This window comes from Setaria italica, chromosome II (assembly GCF_000263155.2).
Source record: "Setaria italica strain Yugu1 chromosome II, Setaria_italica_v2.0, whole genome shotgun sequence".
NCBI classification, from domain to species: Eukaryota; Viridiplantae; Streptophyta; class Magnoliopsida; order Poales; family Poaceae; genus Setaria; species Setaria italica.
The window spans coordinates 47,595,735-47,618,024 of NC_028451.1; the positions used below are offsets into that span (position 1 = coordinate 47,595,735).

A 22,290-nucleotide genomic window follows, 5' to 3' on the forward strand; every position below is an offset into this window, starting at 1 on the left:
TCTTCTTGGTGTGTCTTGAAATGGAGCCCCTTCCCTTCTATTTATAGGCCCATAGAGACGGTTTCAAGGAGGAATATGCTGGGGAATCTTCCCTAACCTCCTTTAGGATGTCGGTTGGGGGCGACACATGACGACTGGAGACGAAGGGCCTCACCAGGGATTTGGCCGAACTGGGGGGTTCGGCCGACCCCTAGGCACCTCCCCTCGCATCGCCTTTTGTCCAGGACACTGCTAGGTGGGTCTCCAAGTAGGTACAGGGTATTTGGCAGTAGGTTTAGGTGGTTTTCATCCCTGTTGTGGGTCCATGGATCTGTATGCTGCCCCATGGCAATCTCTCATTGGTTGGAGTTGTGTTTCTTCGTCATATGAGTGTGTTTTCTCCTTCCTTTTGTGTTATTTCATCTGCACTCAAATAATCTTCAAGGACATGTGGAACTACATTATTCGAAACCAAATATGTGTGTAAGAAATGCTAGTTCTCCTTTATTCTTGAGAATATTGACGGTCATATTTGGTACTTAATGACCGTCAACACCTAGCAACAACTCCCTCCTGAGCATTAGCGGGTGGGTGATGACCAAAGTGCTGGACCAGCCAAGCCAAACTCACTCATGTAGTTTTCCTATCCTTGACGTCTTGAGGGGGATCTTCAGGCTGGACTCTAAGCAACAATTCCACCGTGTCCCTCAATACAACCAGATTCATGTTCCCAGTTACCGCTCGACTATCTACACATAGCCTAAATAACATGGCTACGTTCTCAAGTGTGATTGTCATCTCACCAGAGGGTAGGTGGAATGTGTGTCTCCAGCCTCCACCGGTCCACTAGCACTGTCAAGGCTGCATTATCTATCATTGGTTGCCCCACCTTCACTAATGTTGCAAGCAGTAGAAACCCAGCCCGTCAAAGGTACGGGATGTACCTTTCATCCCACTCAAGAGGATTGTGAGTGCGGGGACGTAGAGGCATCAAAACTTGAAACAAATAATTTTTATAATAGGTTGTCAACACGTCCTTGATGCCCATCCTCCATGACAAGATAAAATTAGAAATTCACATACCTATACACGCTCTTCAAGCTTCCTCCCACAGTGGTGCTTATCGTAGAACATCTCAAGAAGTGGATACAACGGATGGTGCACCATCGTTCTAAATCAAATATCAAAATAAATTTTAGAAACAAAACTTCAACCATATGGTACAATTCATAACTTCTACATTTCCATTAACATCAACCAACCTATAATCACTTTAATATGTAGTGACCAATCCATAGCTTCAAAATCCATGCATTAATTTTATATGGAAAAATTATGTAGTAAGCAATAATCAATTGTAATATGCTACATCTTTATCAACAAATAAACTCTTCCATTACTAAACTTCCATGAATATCAATCAACTATTTTTGAATTATGAATAAATCCCTAAAGCTACATTTTATTTATTCATGCTCTCCAATATAACTTCAAAATCTACACCATCAAAATCCGTCTAAATCCGAACATGCAATACAAACTACACGATAGACAATCGTTACAATCGATCAATGCAACGATACAACGCACCTAATAATGCTCGATTCGTACTCAAACCACCATTCCAACCCAAAACCTAACCTAACCCTAGCCACTTCAAATCTAAAAAAACACCAAATTTAGAAAAAACTACTTGGTTAGAGTGGAGGAGATACCTTCAAGGAGCAATCTCCCCTCGATTTCCCCTCGAATCTGGTGGAGGATGGGGAGGATCTAGAGGGGGAGTACGAGGGGAGGGGCCATTGGAGGGAGAGAAGGATCTCGGGTCGGGCAGAAGGAAGGGAAGAAGTGGGGAAGGAGAAAGAAAGGGGCCGGCGAGCTTGCTGTGTAATGGCTGAGTCACGCCACGCTACCTGGTGTGATTGAGTCACGCTAAAGCATGTGGCGCGATTCAGCTATGACAGCTCAGCTGCCAGGTCGGCCACCTTCATGACGATGATGAGCAGGAGGAGGATCGCGATGAGTTTTGTCTTTATGACGATGACGAGCAGGCGACTGCAGAGCAAGAGGAGAATTAAGAGCAGTCGATTGCGGAGCAAGAGGAGAATCACGAGCAAGAGAGAAGGAATCACGAGGAGGAGGAAAGGAGGGTGGGATGGAAGCCTTCCGAGATGGATCTTTTGCTGGATATCTCGGGTCTGTTAACGGATAAGAAGATGAATGAACTTGAAGAATTACATGCAAAGAAGGAAGCTGAGAGAGAGGGTGTGGATCCCGATTTAATCCAGGATATGCTTCCCGATTCAGTCCCGGATATTGATGATCCCAATTTAAGGCTAGCTCTGGTGGCAGCTGAACAAGAGGTTGTGTATCCCGCTTCTGCGTCCCGATTTAATCCCGCGCATCTTTGATGCGAAGTTATTGGTGTACTTCAAAAGGAACTTTGAAGATTATTATGCAACCCGGATCGAGTGGATTAAAACAAATCCCAGTATGGTATTGGAGGACATCAGTGAGTTCTCAATTATACATCATTTTATTTCCGGCTTGTCTAGTATTATTAGTCCTATCTGCTGCCAACTACTAGCATGTATCTAGCGCCTAAAAATAGTTCTCCATTATGCATCACTTCTTTTTTCGGCTTGTCAAGCATTGTTAGTCCTATCTACTGCCTACTAATACCATGTATCTAGTGCTTACAAATAGCCAAAAAATGCATAAGGAAGTACGAGCTGAAGGTGTTGATCCTAACCCATTCGAAATCTCTGACTACCTGCAGCAAGTATCCTTGCCATGAGGTACACGAATTAAGGTGTGCCCCGTTATGTCTATGAGGGCCGCCCCAATGGTCTACAGATTTATTCGGTGAAGGTTGCTGGAATAGAAAAAGGAGGCTTAGAATGGCCGCTCCATGTGTTTGGTGTGGTTGCTGTGCGCGATCCGGTTGATCCAAAACACAACCTTATCTTCAACCGGCGTAGGGATCGATTACTGTCAAACCCTCACAAAAGAGGTTTGTGTTTGTTTCCGTACTCATCATTCATCGTTCTGATTATTTTTTTTGGTGTGTGTTGCTCACCCTACATCAGTTATGCTATGCACTTTGCTGCTGAATGCCTCAATGTTTATCACTTTGTTTGCTAAACTTTACCTTCTAAATACTGTTACATGCAGGATCCATATTTGGTACTGACGGATCCTACCCGTGCTGTTGTAATGAATGAAGAATCAAACCCTGTGACCATTGAAGCTGAGCTAAAAGTTAAGGGCAGCGTTGAATCTGAGGACAAATACTTAATCGCTGCGGCCGAGACAGTAGCATCAAGTTGAGGCTCATTTGAGTTGACCGGCGAGCATAGCAAACTGGAGGTTACACTTGGAGAAATTGTTTCATCGGTGGAGGCCACAATATTCATCCGAGTCACTGATAGTACATGGCCAGTTGGGTTTCATGGTCAATTTACTGCCCATACCGCCAGTAGTAATCACAAGAAAGTCATCCTGATTGAGTTCGAAGGTGATGGCAACATGGACCATCTTCGTCATGCTGTTTCTGTTGAAACTTCAGGAGAGCTGATAGTATCTTTCAAGGCATGGAAAGGTAATGAGGAAGCGATGAGAGGAGAGGTGGTCTTCAAGGCGGAGATGGCAGGCAGAAGCTTTGGTATTCTTAGGTCCTGTTTGGCATGGCTCCACTCCTAAACTCCAGCAACTCCATCAAAAAATTCAGCCAAACACCCCAACTCCAAAACTCCATGGAGTTGCCAACTCCATGGAGCTGTAATGCAAATGGAGGTGGAGTTTTGGAGCACCCCTTTTGCTACTCCAGAAACCTCTCTTTTGAACCTCCTCGTGGAGTTGGTGGGTAATTACCCACCAATGCCACTGGTTACACAAAAAACGTTTCATTCTATTCTCCCTTCTATTCTCCCGAGCCCCACTTACCGCCAGAGCCCCGCCCGTCGCCGCCCCCCTCCCGTCGCCGCCCGTCGCCCGTCGCCGCCCCACCGCCCGCCGCACCCGTCGCCGCCCAAGCTGCCCCGCCGCCCGTCGCCGCCCCCGTCGCCGCCTACCCCGCCGCCCGTAGAGGGTCCCCCGTGTGCGGCACGGTGCAGTGGAAAAAGGGGAAGAAGAAGATGGGATAGAGAGGATGACAATTGGGGTCTTAATTGGGGGCAACAATGGCAATCCACACTGAAATCGATCTTTTTTAAGCTGAGAGCACCCATCTAGCCAAACACCCCATTTTTGTTCTGGAGTTTTGGAGCGGAGCTGGCTCCATGTGGAGTTCTGGAGTGGAGCAACTCCATCCGGAGTTGGAGCCATGCCAAACAGGACCTTAAGGTCGGCTCTTGTAGTTTGGGAGTCCTTGTCGCTTGGTCGCGCGTTCGGCCCATGTGTGAAGAGCTGGTGCCCGAATCTCAGTTGCGTCTGTGCCATTTCTGAGATGGGTTTGTGCTAATCAATTTCGCGGAATCAGTACCCTAGCCGTTCAGAATTATAGTACCGTACTATCATATACTATGGGCTCGTTTGGCCGGGCTCCCTAAGTGCTCCGGCTCCGGTACTGTTTTATACTGTAGCGCGTAGGAGCTGGAGCCGGAGGAGCCACAATTTGTAACTCCACCGACTCCTCTTCATCTTGTGAGGGGGAGGGAGGGGAGAGAGAAAAGGGACTTCAATGAACAGTAGCGCTACAGTACCGTGCCAGAGGGAGCCGGAGCCGGGCGGAGCGCTACCAAAGGAGGTATATAAGTAATGGTATTATATAGCAGCTTCTGAAGTGATACCAATGGTGTGCTGCCTCTGAAAACAAAGCTAATATTTGCGGTCATCTCTTCTGGTTAATTGCATCTTTGATTCATCCCGCCGGTTAATTTACGTTAGTTAAATTTAGCATAGTTATCGTTACCTCGCTCTCATCATGTGCCCAGCTGCATCGAGGCACGAAGCAGCCACGATGGCTCACTTCTCCCTGAAACTGAGAATTCCCCCTCTCTGTTTCCGTGATGCAGTATGGTAGAGAATTTTGCTTGGCTTGTCCAAAAGTGTCTCAGCCCAAAAGTGGCTAAAGCTGCTCATGGACACCTTCAACTTAAAAGAGAGAACGAGAGAAGCAGTGGCCGAGTGAGATCGATGAAACATGCATATGTCGTTGTGCAGGTGAGATGGCGGTATCGATCCCCAGAAAGATTGCATTGCGCCCTCCCATGAAACCACTGACCTGATTGACTATAACAATTCTGAAGGCCGGGTCCGCGACGCGGCCGCGCATGTCCGCGCACGTCGCGGCGCAGCGCACGAGGGTGGCCGGGTCGGTGCGCGCCGCGGTGTCCAGGAGCACGTCGAGCGGGAGCGACGACCTCATCGGGTGCTGCCGCCGTCGTCGTCCTCTTCCTTGTGTCCGCGACGTGTCGCCGTCGCCGTCCGGCATGGTCCTGGTTCGTAAACCCCGGACTCTCTCGATGCCAAAACACAACGAAGTCGGATATCCTGGCGACATTTTGGATCAGTACTGCAATCGGCAACCGAATTCCTGTGTGACGCGATCTGTATCGGACCTATAATCTGCAAGCAATGCGTCCATGAAAAACAAGTCCAACCATGCCGGGGGCGGCAGCGAAAGTCGCGAACTCGAGCAAGAAGAGGGCGGCGCCAGGGCAACGTGCAGCGGGCCGGGCCCAGTACATCCGTGTGGGCCCGGCCCAAGCAAACCAATCAATAAATGCATCTAACTAACCTAGGTACGATGATTCCAGGCAACAGCAGCGGCGGCGCGGCACACGATCGAGATGTGGGCGTCTCTGAGGCGGCCTCGCGCCCTCCTCCTCTGCCACCACCTCCAGTACCCCATCCGCCGCCGCGCCACAGGGCCACCACCCCTAGCTTTGGGCGCCGCCTCACGGGGGCACGCCTCGGATGCTAGCGACGGCGATCATCGGAAGGACGCGAAGGCCAAACCCGCGTCACCAGGCCGTGGTCGCCGCGAGGGCCGGGCGGCCAACCGGCTGCCGGCCTCGGAGCAGAAGCATCTGTACCTGGTCTTGAGAGAGACCAAGAACGGGTTCGCGTTCCACAAGGTGGGCATGGACGACGACCCGAACGGCGAGGCGGCGGAGTCTGGTGCTCCCGGGCGCCTCCCCGAGCCTCCGGTGCTGCGCGTAGAGTACCTGGACATCTACAACTTCGCCGCCCTGGGCAGAAACATCATCGGCATTGGAGCGGCCACCAGGCGGTCCGTGTACGATGATACCCGCGACGAAGCTGACACCCTTACCTTCGACACCCGGACGGCGGAGCTGGCCATCATGCCTGATGTCCCCGAAGGTGTTGGCGAGCACCGTATCGAGGCCGCCGTGCCCGTCGGGAACATGCTGTACGTGATCGAGAACGGGTCGCCGGTAGAGTGGAGCGAGTACAAGGACGACTTCTGCAGGGGAGGCTTGCACTGCCTCAAGCTAGACGAACAGGCGGAACAGCAAGACGCCGCCGGAGACGACAAGGCGAGCCTCAAGCTGGACGAACAGCAAGACGCCGGCGGCGGCGACAAGGCGAGCAGCAGCTCGAAACCGAGCGAGGAGCGGTGGTCTTGGTGGGACGACCCGTTCCACAGGTACTCCTCGACGCGGTGGCTCTGGAGCATGGACCATAAGCTGCTCCCGTTGTCGCCGGACGGCATCAGGGCTCACGCGCTGCACCCGGGGGGGGCGCGCCTTCTTCGTCTCCGTCCACTGCTACTATGTCCGCGACCACCGCGGGCGGGGCACCTTCTCCTACGACACGGAGAGCGGCCGGTGGACGCGCCACGGCGACTGGGAGCTGCCGTTCGTCGGCCAGGCGCACTACGACGCCGGCCTGCGCGCATGGGTCGGCCTCCACGGAGACGGGAAACACAAGCTGGACGGGTACCTCTGCGCCTGCGACGTCCCGCGTCTCGGCCTCAGGGGCCCCGTGCCGGGGTGGAAGCTCGGCAAGGAGAAGCTGTTCCTCAAGGGCCCGGAGCGGCACGTCGACGCCAAGCTCGTGGACATGGGCGGCGGCGGCAGGTTCTGCCTCGTCGAGATCCTGTTGCTAGAGGCCGCCGTCGAAATTGGCGATTGGCTCGATGGCGACGGCGACAAGTGCATGCTCCGCCTGACCACGTTTCGGGTCAAGTACGGTGACGACGGGGAGCTGACGACCACCGCTCGCCAACCTACTCGCTCCTACACCCTGCCCAAGTTTTGGCGCAGGTTTGGTTGGCAAGCGTTCTGGATGTAAACGCTAAACACCCAATTAATGGTGTGCACAAGGTTTAATTTGTTCGTGATGAGTACATGGTTTCTCTAGGCACGACGCGATGTGTTCTCAAGCAAGAAGGCCTGATTGCCTGAACCCGGCCCAGATTAGGGTGCGTCGCCTCAGAACAGAGTTTTAGATCCGGTTTGGATCGTTGAAATTGAATTCTATTTTAATAATCATAATTTAGATATAAATTAATTAAGTTAATATAGTTGTATGTGAAGTATATTTGTATATTATTTTTGTCATATGGGAGAGACACTTATGTGCTGCACTTTTGCTATTGGAAAGCGAGTCGAGAGCATGCTATAAGTTGCACATTAGAAACATAGCATGAGAATCTATAGAATCAATTTCCATCTTCCATCCCATAAATTTAAGATAAACTTATATCTAAATTTTGAAAAATTATAGAATACCACGTTCTAAGACAAATAGCCTACTCCATTAAATAGATTCCAATTCCTTTATTTTCGAAGGGATCCAAACGGGAGCTTAGGTTCATATGCGCAAGAACAGTATCGCGTACTATTCGACTAACCTCCAGATTTTTCAATAGACCATCCAACGAATCCCACCATCGCGGGCGGCGGAGACATCCACCCAAGGGGAGGACGGCGGAAACACCAGACGCCGTGGCTCCCGCTCGACGTCGTCGCGGGGATCGCGGCGCGTCCGACGCGGCGACCCTCGTCCGCTGCGCCGCGACGTGCAGGGACGCGCGCCGCCGCATCGCCGACGACCCCAACTTCCGCGGCCTCCTCCGCCTCCAGCACACCGACCGCTTCCTCCTCCCCCTCCTGCGCGGCCACCTGATGAGGATCTCCAACTACAAAGAAGAAGTCGGGAGCCACCTGTACCTGGTGGACACCACCGCGGCGGGTTCCGATGCCACCAGGTTGACCAAGGTCACCTTCGGCCCTCAAAAGACCTCGAAGGGGCTCGAGCCCATGGACTCTCGCCGCGGTGTTCTCCCCTGGCGAGTGGTCTCCTAAAGAGCTACGCGTGTGCAACCCGGCCACCGGTCGCAGCCTGACCCTCCCTCCGGAACCACCGTTCTTTAGTGCTTTGGCTAGCAAGCCACAGTATGTTCTGCTCGTCGGCGACGGTGAGAAAGGCGGCGGCGTCAGCGCCGTTGGCCGGCCTTTCCAAGTGCTCAAGGCGACGCTAGTGCTGTCAGAACACTGGCGTTCGCGTCGTCTGTTGATCCAGACCTTCTCGTCGGAGCACGGAGCATGGTCCCGCTGCACCGTGATCCCAACTCCTAATCTACACGGATCCAACTATTGGACGCCACTGCATCGCAGGCCCCTGGTCGTCGACGACGTCGTGCACTGGTTGTGCCTGACCGACACCGGGAGCTACGTCCGCATGCTCCACGTCGGCGCGGCACGGGTGAACGAGACTGCTCTCCCGGCGAGCTTCCCCCGTGGCGAAAAGCATGAGTACCTCATGGCGACGACCTCGGCGGGCGGGAACCCGACCGTGCTCGTGGCGGACGGCGAGAAGATTTCTGCTTGGGTGCAGTCGAAGCACACGAAGAAGTGGAAGCAGCAGCCGCAGGTGGTGATGGAGAACAAGGAGGTCCTTCGCTCGTTGGAGGACGAGGTGGCCGAGCTGCTTGCGAGGAGGCCGCCGTGGACGAAGGTCCACGTTGAGCCGGTGTGGTTTGCAGAGAGGAGCGGTGCCGTGCTCATCCGGGTTCCTAGCTGCGGTTTGCTCTTGCTGGATCTGCAGTCGAGGAAGACCGTACGGCGCGGCTCTCGGATCCTCAGGTCGCAGGTGATGCAACAGCGTATTGTCCTATCGAGATGGATTTCACGTCTTGGGTTCCAACCTTCGATAGCACGTTTTCATTTTTATTCATTCATTTGTCTTTTCGATTCGGATGTCTCAACATCATTGCAAGGTGTATCTGCGTATTTTTAACAAATAACCAAACATGTGCATGTTGCCATGTTGTTTAGAAACCTACAACTATTTCAACACTTGTGCTAAAAAGAGCACAAGTTTCTCACACATACGTGAGGCTGCCTTAGTGGTCCCACCTGTTACATGTCAAAGAGGCCGACATATGGGTCCATGGTGAAAAATTTGTTGCTTTATGCAACACTTGTCAAAATAGTTGCAAGTACATGCAGCGAAAGCTGCTGTAGGTTTTTAGGCCAGTTCCCTGTAGATAGATAGTGTCTATAGTACCACGTAAGCCAGACATCACTTTAGACATTACAATCTACAATCCATGATTCTCAACCAATCATATTTGTTCCTCATCAATTATGAAAACACCATCTTCTCCCAATCTAAAATTTGGCAATGTTTTATGCATAGGTTCTCATGATGACACTGAATCTTGCATGAGATCTAGTTTCTTGCTCTTTATATTCTCTCTTGTTCAATATAGTGCCACATAAGTTATATGTGTCAATACAATTAATGCTATGGAAACCATCCTAGTTGGCCCTTAAATCTTGTAGAGATGGCAAGAATTTCCTAAAATAGTTTTTTTTATATATTTCATCCGCGTGGCTTCGTCAGTCCTATTCAATTTGGCTCTGAGTGAAAGCACATGTAAAGTTGAAGCACGCCGGGGCACAAAACTTGCCACGGACGCCTAGCTCGAGAACTCCTACCATGGCAGGACGAGGCGGCGACGTCGTCGTCACGTCGCGGTCACAAGCAAGAGGGCGGAAGCAACGCCAGACGCCGTCCCTTCCGTTCGACGTCCTGCTGGAGATCGCGGCGCGCTCCGACCCGGCCACCCTCATCCGCTGCGCCACGACGTGCAGGGACGCGCGCCGCCGGATCGCCGACGGCCCCAGCTTCCGCGGTCGCCTCCGCCTCCGGCACACCGACCGCTTCGTCCTCCCACTCTTGCGCGGCCACCTGACGGGGCCTGAGTTCTGCTTCGGGGCAGACATCGGCGAGGACGCCGAGGACAGGGAGGACCTGTACCTGGTTGACACCAGCGCGGCGGACGCCACCAGGTTGGCGAAGGTCACCTGGGGCTTATCTTCCGGTCGTTCTCACGGCGAGCGGCTCGAGCCCCTGGATTCGCGCGACGGGCTTCTCCTCCTCCAAACGGCTCAAGAGCTAATGGTATGCGACCCGGCCACACGCCGGAGCCAGACCTTCAATTCCCTCTTGGGCCGTCATTCGACGGCAGCTACGTTTTGCTCGTCGGCGACGGCGAGGGTGGCGCCGCCGTTGGGCGGCCTTTCCAAGTGCTCAAGGCCAAGCTAGTGCTGTCAGGATACAACCGCTCTGCGCGTTGTCTGCGTATCCAAACCGTCTCGTCGGAGCACGGCGTATGGGGGGCCCGCACCAGGATTCCAACTCCTAGCCTCGATGGAGGCAACTAGAAGAGGACAGCAGGCCCCCTAGTTGTCGGCGACGTCGTGCACTGGCTGTGCCTGACCGACGCCGGGAGCTACGTCCTCATGCTCCACGTCGGGGCGGCACGGGCGACAGTGACGACTCTCCCGGGGAGCTTCCCTCGCGACGGGGACTGGAGAGCTGCACAATGCAATTAATTGAAAGCTTACTTATATGTTGGAATGCACCGCCCCAGCAGGAATGCATTGTCATCCACGTATTCCGAAACTCGAGATAACTCTTGCTGGACGTCTCCAACTCCATATCCAGCTGCCGCTTCTTCCAATACGATTGCTCGAGCTCCTTGGCTTTCTTGGTCCACATCACGAACGATGATATCTCATCCAAGCGCTCCATTTCGGAGACCTTCCTCCCCGCCCTCAATACCTCGTCGCCGGAAACCGGTGGGAGTTGGTTGCTGGCGAGCGGAGCGGAGCGGAGCCCAACCAGGCAACTGCTCGCCTCTTCCTGCTGCTCGATAGCAGAGAGGGGCTCGTCTCGTCTGCTTGCGTGTCCGGCATGCAGTCAAAGTTCCACAGCTCGTCCACGCACGCCTACAGGCAGGGGCCCACATGTATTTTGCAATTTGTAACAGTGACAAACCATCAAAGTTTCTTCGAAACACGAACGAATGCGTCGGTTTTCAGCAAATCGGCAATTCAGGAGGCCGTCCGTGTTTCGCCACCGCCGGCGTCAGCGAGTGCTTGCACTGCCGGCGTCAGCTAATGCATCGATCGGCACGGTGCAGTGTGGTCGTCATTGCTCAACATACGGTCGTTGGCACCTGGCAGCTGAACACGCCATGGCTCGATCAGCAAATATGGACACGTCTCATCCCGTCCCTGCAAAACAAACAGTGCCGTCTTCTTCGCAACTGCTCAGAGGCATAGGTATGGCCAGGGAGATTCCAGATGACTCTAGGATCGCTCTACCGCCCATCACGGCTTGCAAAGTTGATACTGTATCTACTACGCAACCGCATGGGCAAGACGAGACAAGATTTAAACATGCTGGTGCTGCTATTTCTCTCAGAAAATGACCTTCCCCTTCATCATGTGTTCTACTAGTCCAATGTAGCGGCTTCTTGCTCTTTTTAGGGTATGTTTGGAATTAAGGAATTGAAAACATAGGAGTGGTAGGAAACACAGGAAAAAACACAGGAAAAAAGTATGAGTGAATTGGGAAAACAGAGGAATGGAAAACACAGGAAAGTGATAGAAATAGACGTTTGGAACACAGGAATAGAAAATATAGAAATTAAAAGCATATGAGTTAAAACAAAAAACAAATATATATAAGTAAATCTTTTTTAAACAACTAAGACTAATTAAGTTCAATGACGGGTGGGCCAAAAGTGATATGGCCCCACCTGCAAGGCATAGACTTTGTTTTCCCATTCTATCTTATCCCCTCTCATTCTTATCCCTTCGGTAGTTTCGTGACCATCCATTGTTTCTTTTCTCTAACTCCAGCTCAATCGCAGTGTCTCTGAGACTCCAACATCAGAGAAGACTCCAACTCAATCGCAGTCTCTGAGACTCCAACACCAGCTTGGGGCGATGGAGGTGGCGGGAGGAGGAGGTAGCTGCAAAAGGGTGGGGGCGCAGATTCTCCTCAGGCTCAAGGTCAATTAGCCGGATGTGGTTTCGCTCCACCTCGCTGAGAGGTGACAGCTCGAGGGAGGCGATGGGGTTGATACCGGCAGAGCCGGTCGGCTACTCGACTGCCTCTGCCTCTTGCCTCCTTGCTCTCTCTCTCATGTGCGTGTGTGCATTGGACTTCCGCGAAAAATTGGAGTCGCAGTAGATGTTTTGATTCCTACGTTTTCTCCAAATAAAAGTAAGCTTTTCCATAGGAATGGCAAGATTTATTCCTTTGTTCCAAACACCACGTGACACACGTCAACGAAGTAAAGAAACTGTGTTCCTTTGAAATTCCTTTGGCAATCCTGCGTTCCAGATGGGGCCTTATATACAGAATAATGAAAGCAACGTCGTCAGACACTGCTTTCCCTGTCAGATCAGATCTCTGATAAACTTTTTAATCATGGATCTGGATGCGCTTCAGCGCTTGTGCCGGAGAAGTTGTCAGCATGTACCTGCGCAGTATAGCTCCGGCAGCATTCTTCATCAGTATATACTATAAATTGAATTAGCTAACTAATCCTTTCCGGAATCTGCGTGCTCCTCCGTCTTTCGAGTTTTGCCGTTTATGGCAAAAACTAAGCACCGATCTCTGATTTGCATCCAAGGCTGCAAAGCCTGGTTGTTCCTACACTTTAAATAACAGCAGACTTCAGCTCAGCCAGTGACAGATCCAGATCTTCTGGATGCCATCCCATCACTTTCCCTGAATAGCCAAGCTTCTCAACGCGACAAACCAAACCCGATCGAGATATTCACCGAGGGACCCAAGGAAAAAAAATCTCCTTCCTCTCTCTCTATCCATCTCCATGGGGAGATCTGCAAGTTGCCAAAGCGGAGACCAGAGAACCTCGTGCCGCATCTGGGCGTCCTCAGGCGGCAGCTAGCGCGGTAGAGCTGGGAGAGGGTGAGAGGCTGACGGGGCGTATCTTCGTCTTCACGTGTCGCGGTGCCACCGCGTCGCCCGCTCCCAGGCTTCCCAGCCACACGACCAAAGCAGAGCAAATTACTATTCTTCACCATGGAAGCGTTCCGCCCCTGACGGATCCACGGAGGGAGGAGATGCGACTAGAGGAAAAAAGGCTCCTTTTTTATGCTGTCACTGCAGTTGAAGACCTACAGGTGACGCTTTCCCAGGCCACGCCCGTCGTAAATGTCGCCTTTCGCCTCCACCCCACTCGCGTGATCGCGTCGCCTTCTATCTTTAGGGAGAGCCCTTGCCGCTCTCTCACTAGCTCTGTCCCGTATCTCCCCGGTTGCTGATTGCCTGTTCGTTTGTCGCCATTGCCGCCGCTCGTGCCCTGTGAAGGTAACCCCGGCGCTGTTCTCTGGTTGGTTTCTTCTCCTTCTTCTTCCTCCTGTGCTCGATCTGCTGCCCGTGTGTTGCATAGAGCTGCTGTTCGTAGCTGGTTCTGGGTAACCTTCCCATGGCAGTAGTTGGATAGAAAGGCCTAGCCATATAGGAATGTGGGGGATATTCTTGGCTCGACGAATCTGGGCAAGCCTTTTTCAATGGATTCCGATTCCTGAATCTTGCGAACCTTGTGTATTATTGGACAAATGGAAAGGAGCGGGCAGTGAGGGAGGCAGGAAGAAGAATGTATACTTGGGATCTTGTATGGTGGAACCACTTATTTTGTGGATTCTTGATTGGCCTTTTGGGAGAAAATTGATGTCTTGATTGACCTTTTGGGAGAAAATTGATGTGAACCTATTGTAGATTGTAGTTGAAGCTATCATCTGTGGGATTCATTCTTCAGTCTTGATAATCTTACTTCTGAAGGCATACATCAATACGTTCAGCCTCCTAATTTTTCTTTCTTTTTTACCTGTTTGAAGATATGGCGAGCAAGAAATCTCTAAATACGGTGACTTTGCTGTTCAAATTACCATATTACACGCAATGGGGGCAGAGCCTTCTGATTGCTGGCTCGGAACCAGCACTGGGATCGTGGAACGTCAAGCAAGGACTGTCTCTGAGTCCAGTTCATCAGAATAATGAGCTATTCTGGTGTGGAAGAGTCTCTGTTGCTGCTGGCTTCACCTGTGAGTACAAATACTATGTAGTGGATGACAGCAAGAATGTTTTGAGATGGGAGTCTGGGGAGAAAAGGAAACTAGTCCTGCCCGAGGGTGTTCAAGATGGAGACATAATTGAAATACGTGACTGGTGGCAGGTACTAATCATTTTTATCTAGTGTATATTTCTGTGATCTGCAGTTAGCAATAAAAATAGCATCTTGGTGTCTTTGCTATATTAGCAGGCTGATTATGGCGTTGTTGTTTGTCAGGTTCACGTCATACTAGTTTCTTGTTTGTTTTTTTTTGTTTATGTTTGACACAAGAAGCTTTTTGTTCTGTACTTTGTTTACACATAGTCTTTGTTTGGGTTCAGGATGCTTCTGATGCTCTTTTTCATAGAAGCGCATTCAAGAATGTCATTTTCAATGATACTGAAGGTGTTAAAAAAGAATTGCAGTCAGCGTCCCTCAACAAAAGTTTGGATCCTGAAGGTACCATGTATATTAAAAATCAATTGAGTGTGCAGGATCAGAGTGTTCAATCTACAAATATCTGATATTTTGTGATAAATATATTGCTGAAAACGAATTGACATAGAGCCATGCGCCATGTCTTCATATGTTTAATACATTAAATGAAACAAGCTGATAATTTTTTAGAAATTTTTCCATACTTCTCTAGATGTCCAGAACTCTCTCGGATGATGTATTTTGCTTGTTCTTACGTATTTTAAAAGGCAGTTCCCACTTCTGTTTATCCTTGGGGGCTGGGGCTTCTGAAACAAAAAGGAATTCTCTTTTGAAAACATACAGGGGCTATGCATATACGGTGCATCTCTTGTTAAAATGGGCAAATGATCGAAAACGGTGAAAAATTATCATCTAATAACATACATTAGAGTTTCAGAAAATTTTGAAACTTGGCACATCCATAGTTCATATCTTGATATACTTACAAAAGTTGAGGTTCAAGCTATTCTAGTTTAATTCATATGAAATGACAAAAAATCAGGTGAATACGCACTAGATGGCACAGTTTATCCTCTAGTGCATATTCACCTGAAAAATGTAAAAGGGAAATAACAAAAAGAAATAAAGAATAAATTCTATTTTAGAGCACCACATGAAGTTATCACTTTTTCATGTCTTATACAATATTTTCCCTGAGCAGATGTTGTTGCCCAGTTCATAATTAGCTGTCCTCGACTCGTTTCTGGCTCTACTGTAAGTACACTTCAAAGATGTCTTACTTTTATGAGCTATCCTGAATTATATTAATCAATATCATAGTTAATTATACCAAAATATATATTAAATTTTTTTTTTTTGAAAAGGGTAAATTAATTATTTTTTCCTTTTTGGGCGCTTGGGGGGGCCCCCCCCCCCCCCCCCCACGCGCACACAACACACACACACACACATCTGCTGATAACAAATTTTAGGTCATTGTCACTGGAAGTAATCCTCAGTTAGGAAGATGGCGAGCTCAAGATGGTCTCAAGATGAGCTATGTTGGAGATTCCTTGTGGAAAGCGAACTGTGTTTTGAGGAAGTCTGAGTTCCCTGTAAAATATCCTTTTGCAAATGATTGTCCCCTTAATATTTTATTGGATGTGCAATACTGATGAGTACTGTTACGCCAGTATTCCTCAATGCATCATCTTTTTAGCTGTTGGCTAATACCCTGTCCATAGCATTTTTTAGTAATTGTCCTTAACATCTTTTCCACATACAAATACTGTCAAATCAGTCAAGCAGGAAACCCTTCATTGGAGCTAGGTCCAAACAGGGAGGTTGATATTGAACTATCATCACCCAAGCAATCCAGATATGTCGTGTTATCTGATGGTGCACTCAGGGTAATTTATCCAATTGAGTTATCTGCAAAAGATGCATGATTTTATTGCTTGAGAGCTTTCTAGTAATTTCTTGAACATTTTAACTAGAAATAGTTGGTCATGCTATGATGCATTATAGGCAATTAATATTATTCACTATACATGAATATATACTTGACAAAACCATGGAACTCCATACTTCAGCTAGAAATCTGAGAATCAGTATGCATTATACAGAACGAACAGCATGTACTGATATTTCATCTGTATTCGCCAGGATGCACCATGGAGGGGTGCAGGTGTTGCCGTACCCGTGTTTTCAATCAGATCAGATGAGGACCTAGGTGTTGGAGAATTTCTGGATCTTAAACTTCTTGTCGATTGGGCAGTCAATTCAGGCTTCCATCTTGTTCAGCTCCTTCCAATCAACGATACTTCAGTTCATGGGATGTGGTGGGATTCTTATCCATACAGGTGCGGCTAATATTCATTACCAAATATTCCTGTTCATAATGGTGGTATTTCTTGGGGTACATAAGGACCATATTGAAACAGTAGTGATGCTCCTCATGTGTTTATTTACAGCTCGCTCTCTGTGTTTGCGTTGCATCCCTTGTACCTGAGAGTACAAGCACTTTCAGATGCAATTCCAGCAGATGTTAAGGTAGACCTTTGTTATGCTTCCATGTTTATTCATTGTATGTATTGGCTGTGTTGTGTTTACATTTCACTAAATGTTTGAATAAGTTGCCCCTCACCTCATTTAGTACTCAATTTAAAATTTATCACAGGAAGAAATTCAGCAGGCAAAGAAGCATTTGGATAAAAAGGTTAGTGCATTTGAATTTTGGCATTGATTCTTGCAGCTGTTTAAGTGAATATCTAATAATTAATTATTTCTCTAACTTGTAAATGGCTTGGAAATTAGGACGTTGATTACGAGGCATCATTGTCCACAAAACTGTCGATTGCTAGGAAAATATTCAATTTAGAAAAGGACAAAGTGCTAAACTCCAGTTCTTTCAAGCAGTTCTTATCTGAAAATGAGGTACATTCACAGCCATTTTGTTTATCATGTGTGATCATGGTACTTGATTGCCCATTCCAAACTGTGTTTAATAAGCTTTCGTACTGTGTTCTAATAGGAATGGTTGAAACCATATGCGGCATTTTGCTTTTTGCGGGACTTTTTTGAGACATCTGATCACAGCCAATGGGGTCGGTTTTCTCAGTTTTCCAAGGAGAAGGTCTTGACACTATTATTTTTCATCAGTTCTTGGATCATTTCAGGCACTATAGTTTGCTAAGAACAGCTCATTGCATAGATATATTCTGTCATTTTGTCTAATTCTTTGTGAGAGCACAGGTGTAACATGAGCGCTAAGATGGTTTCCTTCTGTAACGTGTTTCAGCTTGAGAAGCTTATTTCCGAAGGTACTTTGCACCACGACGTTATACAATTTCATTACTATGTTCAGTACCATCTATATATGCAAGTAAGTATTATCTGTTGCTGCTATCATTCCGGACTGCTCATAGAATTACTCTCATCTATATATTTTGACACTATTTTTGTTCACCTTTTTAGTTATCAGAGGCAGCTGCATATGCAAGAAAGAAAAAGATTATCCTGAAAGGTGATTTACCTATCGGTGTTGATAGGAATAGTGTGGATACTTGGGTATACCCAACTTTGTTTCGCATGAATACTGCTACCGGAGCACCACCTGATTATTTTGACAAGAATGGACAAAATTGGGGTTTTCCTACATATAACTGGGAGGAAATGTCAAAGGATAATTATGGGTGGTGGCGAGCTCGTCTGACACAGGTTATTTAACATAACAGATGCTGTATGTCTGACTGATCATATTTTCTTTTTTTTTAATTCATATCCTATTAACATGTTGCAGATGGCAAAGTACTTCACAGCATACAGGATAGACCACATCTTGGGTTTCTTTAGGATATGGGAGCTTCCAGATCATGCTGCAACAGGTTTAGTTGGGAAATTTAGACCTTCAATTCCTCTTAGTCAGGTTAGTTTCTGTATCCTTTGGGCAATCTAAAATGGCCAGAGAAAGCCTCTAATTTGTTCTTGACTCTCCAGGAGGAGCTTATAAGTGAAGGCCTATGGGATTTTGATCGAATGAGCCGACCATACATTCGTCAGGAAATTCTGGAGGTTGCTGTATTTAAAATGATGTTCATGTTTCCGAATTCTTTTGAATGAAATATTAGGGCACAATCCTGAAATTCTTCTCCATTTTTTCAGGAGAAGTTTGGATCCTTTTGGACAGTCATCGCAGCCAACTTTCTAAATGAGTATCAGAAGCAGTGTTATGAGGTAATGCAACAAGTCATATTCTTCATATAGAACATATCAGCTACTTAAGAGTGCACTGCAAATCTCAATATAAACGACTCTATTTTGTATTCTCAGTTGTGTGCTTTTAATGCAATTTCGTTTCTAAAATATTACTGACTTTGTTACCCTGTGCTTTCTATTCTTTGCTTCACTTGTATAGTTCAAAGAAGATTGCAACACAGAGAAAAAGATTATTGCGAAGATTAAAACAAGTCCTGAAAAGTCACTGTGGCTAGAGAAAGAAGACAGTATCCGCCGTGGTCTTTTAGATTTACTTCAGGTAATTTGAGTCTTCTGCTTTGATTTACTTGCTTTGCTGCCAACACGCTTTATTCTCCATGTTACAACTTCTCCTAATATATCCAGCTCCTTTTCAATTTGGATTAAGTACTGCTTGTTCTGCAGAATGTTGTCCTTATCAGAGATCCAGAGGACCCCACAAAATTTTATCCCCGTTTCAACCTGGAAGATACTTCAAGTTTTAGTGATCTAGATGAACACAGGTAATGTTAAAGGTTCTCAACTATAGTTTTTCCATTCTCCATGTTCAAGTTAAGTGGATTTGATCCACTCGTGATTTAGTCTGTAAATTTGCTTTAGTCTACTAAATGTTGATAAAATATATAGTGTAACAGTTTAGGGGAATTTTCTGTTTTAGTTTGTTGTCTACAGCTCTTTAGGTACCCAGTTCCCCAGAAAATGAAATTAGTAAATTAGTGTCTTTACAGTAGGCAGCTTGTTCTCAAGAAAAAAAATTAGCGCACACCACCTTAGGCTTTGCTATTTGCTCTTGATTTATGCAATGTGTTAACCAATTTTGTGTTTATGGAATGTTTCATCCTCTCCTTGAACAATTTTTTACAGCAAAAATGTGCTCAGAAGATTGTACTATGACTATTATTTTGCTCGCCAAGAAAATCTCTGGCGTCAAAATGCACTGAAGACTCTGCCTGTCCTGTTGAACTCATCAGATATGTTGGCGTGTGGAGAAGACCTTGGTCTCATCCCTGCTTGTGTTCACCCTGTATGACCCCTTTTCTGGACATGCTAAGTTGCTAACTAATATACTGATTTTTTACTGACTGCTAATAAATAACAATAAAAAACTTCTGTATAGGTTATGCAAGAACTTGGGTTGATTGGATTGCGTATCCAAAGAATGCCTAGTGAACCAAACTTGGAATTTGGTATTCCTTCTCAGTACAGCTACATGACGGTATGTTTCTGTCCTTTACAGTATTACACTCAGATCTAGTTGGAAATATAATGAAAACTATATTCTGACTCAAACTGATAAAGAGATTCAGAGATGCTATGTTGCTTCGATGATCAATTTTTCTGGGATGTTTCAGGTTTGTGCTCCCTCATGTCATGATTGCTCTACATTACGAGCTTGGTGGGAAGAAGATGAAGGAAGAAGAAGCCGCTTCTACAAGACTGTAGTTGGCAGCAATGAAGAACCCCCATCTCGCTGCACCCCGGAAGTAGTGCACTTCATTGTTCAGCAGCATTTTGATGCTCCATCAATGTGGGCAATCTTTCCACTTCAGGTACAAAACTTGAATTGACATCATAGATCAATTTGTCAACTGAAACAAGCTGACGAGTATACTTTGGGTTTGCCATTTATCAGGACCTTCTCGCCCTGAAAGACAAGTACACCACAAGACCAGCACCAGAGGAAACAATCAATGACCCCACTAATCCAAAGCACTATTGGAGATTCCGTAAGTCAATTCCATCATTTTCCTCATCATCAAATAAGGCATTTCAGTTCAAAAAAAAAAGTTAAGGCTATTCTTGAAATGACGACTTCTTTTGAGGAAAAGCCTCCCATTTCAATTTATTGACATGAGACAATAGGCATGTCTTGATTGTTGTGTGGTTTGGTAGTCGCAATGTTAGATGAGTTGCATGATATATCTGCTACCTGAACATAAACAGTTCAGTGTATGTGTTTATGCTACTGTCTACTTAACCATCTGATCTAGATTCATCAAGAGAGGATGCACAGCAGGCGAATTTAATATTTGTAGGCATGATACAATGCTAGCCTGTCAACTTTGAATGATTGAATAAACAATACCTCGGAGAGCAAACTTTTAGGATACCATCATTTTCGTATGGGTCAGTAGCATAGCTTTCTAAGCTAAAGCGATTTCTCTCAAGTTCCACATGCGATTCGCACTCCTGTTGCAAACTTAATCCGGAAAAGGCATTTCTTTTCCTTGGATCTAACTTCTTCCCAACATTTTCAGGTGTCCATGTGACGTTAGAGTCTCTGTTGGACGACAAGGACATCCAAGCAACCATCAAGGACCTTGTCACAGGTAGCGGGAGATCCTTCCCTGGAAAGAAGGTGGAAGGTGCCAACGAAAGCGGTGAGAAGTTATCTAAGGTGCAGTTGAACGGTAAAGCTTAGAAATGATTGCAGAACAGCTGAACGTGATCACGATTGCAAGTCCATAGAATAAGGCGACACATTGTATTAACATGTCGGTTGGGTCTGTTGTTTCAGCAAGAAATTTCTGACTCCCCTGAAATTCTTTCAACACTGGAAATAAGAAGTGTCACCGTATCAAATCAGCAAATGAAATAATTCATCCCATGTCTGTTTTCATTCATAAATTTGTTCTTTTCATGACCCAGTTATTTCTTAGTGGTTCATTTCTGCTTCAGCCTGTTCAAACCACTGAAATGGCCTCTTTTGCAGTTCTGCTGTCCTAATCAACCAATACCGTCTATTGTGCATCATGTGCGAATAAATACCAGCTCTTTTTTCCCCTGAGAATAGATTCTGTTCTAGATTTGTGTTCTGCTAGAACTCTACGGGAGACAGTTCCATTTCTTTTGATATGGAGCATAAGAATAGGTCATGGCTATGGATGATTCTCCTTCAGCTGCTTTCCATAATGACCTCTGCTTTTGGAGCTTGTTGATACCAAATGCTAATTCACAAAAACATTAGCAGTTGCTTGCTATTGATGTGGTCCAAAGTTTTGGTTACACCAAATGCCAATTCATAAACACATTATTAGCAGCTGCCACTTTGCTTGATGCTGTGGTCCTGGTTGTGAAGGTCTCTTCCTTGATTTCAAAACTGAAAACTGGTTGGGCACTGTAATCTAAAAGGACAGGTTGGGCACTCGTTTTTGTCTCTGCAATTAGCATGTCCCCGTGTGTACTAGCATTGAAAAGGGTTGGCAAAACTGAAATAGACATGACCACTCCCTAGCTAAGATCACTCTACATCTGGGAGTCTAAAGAGTGTTTTTTTTTCTTTTGGCGACCAGAAGTCTAAAGAGATGTTTGAACTTGAATGGAAATTGGAGGGCAGAAATGGACGTACCGCAATCAGTTGTATCTTGCAAGCTTGGTGAAGACTCATGGCGGTACGATCTGGTACATGCTGTCTATCTGAAAAGCCCCCGAAAGGGCCTGGGCAGCTGATTAACCCGCTGAAAAACAGTGACTGAGAAGACTGAAATTTGAACGGATGCAACTGCAAAATTTTTAATTTAATAAACCACCTCTCTCTCATGCGCAAGCCATCTCTTTGCCTCCTTTACGTCGCTTTACAACACCAAACCCCTTCTCTAATCAGTGGTTACAATTTCCATATCCATTTCTTTTTTTTCGTTCATTTAATCTTTTAACTTTTTAAGGCAATCCAAGAAGTAATCTGACAGTTACCAACTGTCGGCTGCAGTAACAGAAAACCTTGGACCACAAAGATGAATACGGAGTACTCCAGTATTTGGTCCTCTTACTGCTGTAACTGAAAA

General features: G+C 47.0%; 1 protein-coding gene across 3 annotated transcripts; it reads left to right on the forward strand.

The window, feature by feature from the left end:
• Window positions 1–13,136: 13,136 nt before the first annotated feature.
• LOC101781159 (4-alpha-glucanotransferase DPE2) lies at window positions 13,137–21,133 on the forward strand. Of its 3 annotated transcripts, none has more exons than XM_022824147.1 (23): window positions 13,137–13,400; window positions 14,118–14,455; window positions 14,674–14,791; window positions 15,471–15,523; window positions 15,742–15,869; window positions 16,029–16,158; window positions 16,415–16,611; window positions 16,723–16,801; window positions 16,929–16,967; window positions 17,066–17,185; window positions 17,283–17,384; window positions 17,550–17,633; window positions 17,726–17,968; window positions 18,051–18,176; window positions 18,248–18,322; window positions 18,413–18,484; window positions 18,666–18,785; window positions 18,911–19,008; window positions 19,370–19,529; window positions 19,623–19,721; window positions 19,858–20,055; window positions 20,139–20,232; window positions 20,764–21,133. In XM_022824147.1, exons 2-23 carry the CDS (start codon window positions 14,120–14,122, stop codon window positions 20,925–20,927), a joined length of 2,835 nt encoding a protein of 944 aa, XP_022679882.1. In that variant the 5' UTR covers window positions 13,137–13,400; window positions 14,118–14,119; the 3' UTR covers window positions 20,928–21,133. The 3 variants fall into 3 exon arrangements, with proteins under 3 accessions (XP_022679882.1, XP_004958604.1, XP_004958603.1); XM_004958547.4 differs by lacking the exon at window positions 13,137–13,400 and adding an exon at window positions 13,407–13,609; XM_004958546.4 differs by lacking the exon at window positions 13,137–13,400 and adding an exon at window positions 13,407–13,587.
• The last annotated feature ends 1,157 nt before the right edge of the window (window positions 21,134–22,290 follow it).